Here is a 2,978-nt window from a genome sequence, read left to right as displayed (position 1 = left end):
ATTATTCATGTTCTGGTTAGTTCTTTTTTAAAATTATGGAAGCTTGGTTTATACAGAACTAAACCTTTCTAGATGATAATACTAAGCATCTTTGTTACAAATTGCATACTTGTAAAGTTCACATAAGAAAGTTTTAGATTCAAAATTTTTAGCTAATTGATGTTTACAGAATTTTAGTAACATAGACTTTGATGTTGAGAGTCTCTCATAAAGATTTTACGGAATAAGATGTGGTCTTTTCCTAAATGCCTTTTCATCTTCCTTATCTTCTTCTTCTTCATCATCCGAATAATCCACTAATCTCATTGGGCTATCTGTTCCATTGGTATCACCAGTAGAATGGGTATGAGTAAATTTGAGGTCACCAGAAGATGTTCTTTTAGGAAGATTCACCTTGTCTTCATTTTCTGTTGTTTCTTCAGTCTCCATAAATGTATCATAAACATATTGACAATCACTTTCTAGTGGGTTCATACTTGTTTCTCCTTCCTCTATATCTTCTATATCTCTTTTCCAAAAAACTTCATTCTTCTCCAACTCTCTGGACCTTGACAAAAATATTTTACTACTCTGCATAGAATTCAAACTCTTTTGACTCTTTCGGTCTTTCTCTTGTTCATATTTAAACTTCAAACTTTTGAATGTCGGAACATATTCAATCCATTCAAGTCTTTTGTAAAACTTTTCAACTACATGCATTAGCAGAGACTTGATATTTTCCATTTTTATATATTCAAATAGTTCAATAACAGCTGAATTCAACATATTGTATCGAGCTCCATTATCCAGAAAGGCATTTACAACCGGCTCAAATAAATTTCCCTTGATGATGTAATGATTATAAACTTCATCTTTAAGGCCAATTATCTTTCTCATAAGGCGAAGAGCACATAATACCAAGAAAGTGTGTTTCGACTTCATCAAGATTAAGACATTTCTCAGTAAGTCTTTTCGCAAAATATAGTATTTTATGTAATATGTGTGATGTTGCACACAAAAAGTTAGCAGCTCTAAAATTATGCCAAGCAGCTGTGCTGTTTGATAATCATGGAGGCAATATTTGTTGTTTATGTCACCTGTAAGTATATGATCCTCTTCAAATGTATCTTCTGATGTGGTGGCCCAAAGTGGTAGTATTATGTTATGCATACATTGTTTATAAAAGAAATTTAGAAATATACTTCTTTCACATTTATGTGGCATCGCTATCATGTTGTCTGGATCAAGTACTAAACGAAGAAGTTTCATTATATGTAAAGCACCTGCTTGCTCAGGATCAGTATCACAGATCATTTGTTTAATGACTAAATTAATGAGAAGGCTACCGTTTTCATTCTGCTGGTCTTCTATTATGAATTCTCGGATCATGGATGGACTATGATCTACCATATAAGTAAATATCTCAATAGCAGATGACTTTATTTGAAAATTATCCAGGCTCATTATAACTTTAATAGCAGGAAGAATTCCCATTTGTGTCAATGTTTGATATAGTGCATCCTTGCTTCGAGGCTTTAATATCTGGGCAAATGCAACGAATTCCTTGAGAAAAAATAACAATTCTCGGCGTTTATCATTATCAATAGTCTTGTCCTTTAACTGTTCAAATATTTGAGGCAAAAACTCGTCATCTCCCTGCAGCATGTGGATTATCTCCATCTTGTTGAGGAAAATAAAAGTTTTAAGAGCAGAAAGACAATTCTCTTCCAATACCGATTGTGTAGGAAAAAGAATGTCTTGAATATACTGTACCCTGTATGTCTGATGTATTCTTTGTCTAAGTTTACAGGTTGTTATCGGTATAACTTCCTTGAAATTTGCATTTTGGGTCAAGAATTCCCTATGCTTTTTTGGCTGATCCAAAGCAGGATCATATTCAAGGCATCCTATCACATCCATGATGCACTCATCAGAAAACAAGATCTCAAGCAGAGCTGTCTTGTCGAGGAAAAACATTCCTTTAATAATTGTATTTAAATGGTATAAGCCTTCAGTGTAGCCCACGTTCTCACAGGTGTGTAACAGCTGCAGTAGTTTTTTAATATAGCTCTCATTTTCTAAGACCAGGGCCAGCCTTCTCCTGAGGAGAGGTGAACCGAAAGCTGAGGTGACTAAGTTAGCGATCTGTTTAAGTTTACTGAGTTCACAGTTAGGCAGTTCATCCAAATCATCGGTTTCTAGCATTTCATTAATGTCTTCCTCTATATCATCTGAGAGGTCCTGTGTGACGTTGACAGTGGGGTCTTTACCTTGAACCCGGCAAATGGCTTCCCAGGTCTCCTGACAACTCTCCGAGTCTCGGAAACTCAACGCCATTCCGTGGTTCTCATCTTCGGACCAAACAATTAATGTGTCTTTTTGTTTCTGATAGGGCGTGTCTGGGAGTACCTCGGTCTCTAGGACCAGCGAGCCGCTGGATTCCGACCTAACTACCAGAAACATGCCCTGGGATTCTGAGGGAACTGAGGTGACGTTCCCTGAGCCCAGATAATCCCATTGGTTGTTCTCATTCAAGGCATAAAGCTTTGCCGGGCAACTGGGCTTGTCCGCCATGGCGAACTTGGGGGTCTTTACCTTAGCCCTGTTCTCAGAGGTGAAGTTTTCTGAGGTGCGTAGCTCCGGAATCTACCGGAAGTGTAGCTGCTATGGCTGCTACGGCGGCCGAGAGGGCTCCTTGCGCGAATCGCAGCAGAAAAGATGGCGGCCGGCGGCGAGTCGGGGTCACTGCGGCCGGGGCGTAGTGAGCGTCACAGCTGCGCAGGCGGCTCCTGAGGTCAGTAGGGTTCCCCGGAGCCCCACTACATCTCAGTGGTTTCTCACTACCCCCTACCTCCATTTTGTTCCCCCATACTCTTTCTTAATATGGGCTTCAAAAGGGAGGCTCTCTCAGCCCTCTCACGGCTGTCTGAGAAAGCCTCGGTTTGGGCAGGATTCTAATGATTCTCCCAGAATTCCGCTCAAAAGAACGTTGTATACGT

At 39.5% G+C, this 2,978-nt stretch overlaps 1 protein-coding gene across 1 annotated transcript; it reads right to left on the bottom strand.

Annotated features, from left to right (window-relative positions):
- Positions 1-216: 216 nt before the first annotated feature.
- On the bottom strand, positions 217-2,553 carry LOC102440968 (serine/threonine-protein phosphatase 4 regulatory subunit 3B-like). Its single transcript, XM_006085684.1, has 2 exons — positions 1,050-2,553; positions 217-890 (listed from the first exon to the last, which is right to left on the bottom strand). The coding sequence occupies exons 1-2, from the start codon at positions 2,551-2,553 to the stop codon at positions 217-219; spliced, it is 2,178 nt and encodes a 725-aa protein (XP_006085746.1).
- Between the last annotated feature and the right edge of the window lie 425 nt (positions 2,554-2,978).

The sequence above is a fragment of the Myotis lucifugus genome, unplaced genomic scaffold, assembly GCF_000147115.1.
Source record: "Myotis lucifugus unplaced genomic scaffold, Myoluc2.0 scaffold_20, whole genome shotgun sequence".
Classification (NCBI taxonomy): domain Eukaryota; kingdom Metazoa; phylum Chordata; class Mammalia; order Chiroptera; family Vespertilionidae; genus Myotis; species Myotis lucifugus.
This window is presented reverse-complemented; position numbering and strand designations above follow the sequence as displayed.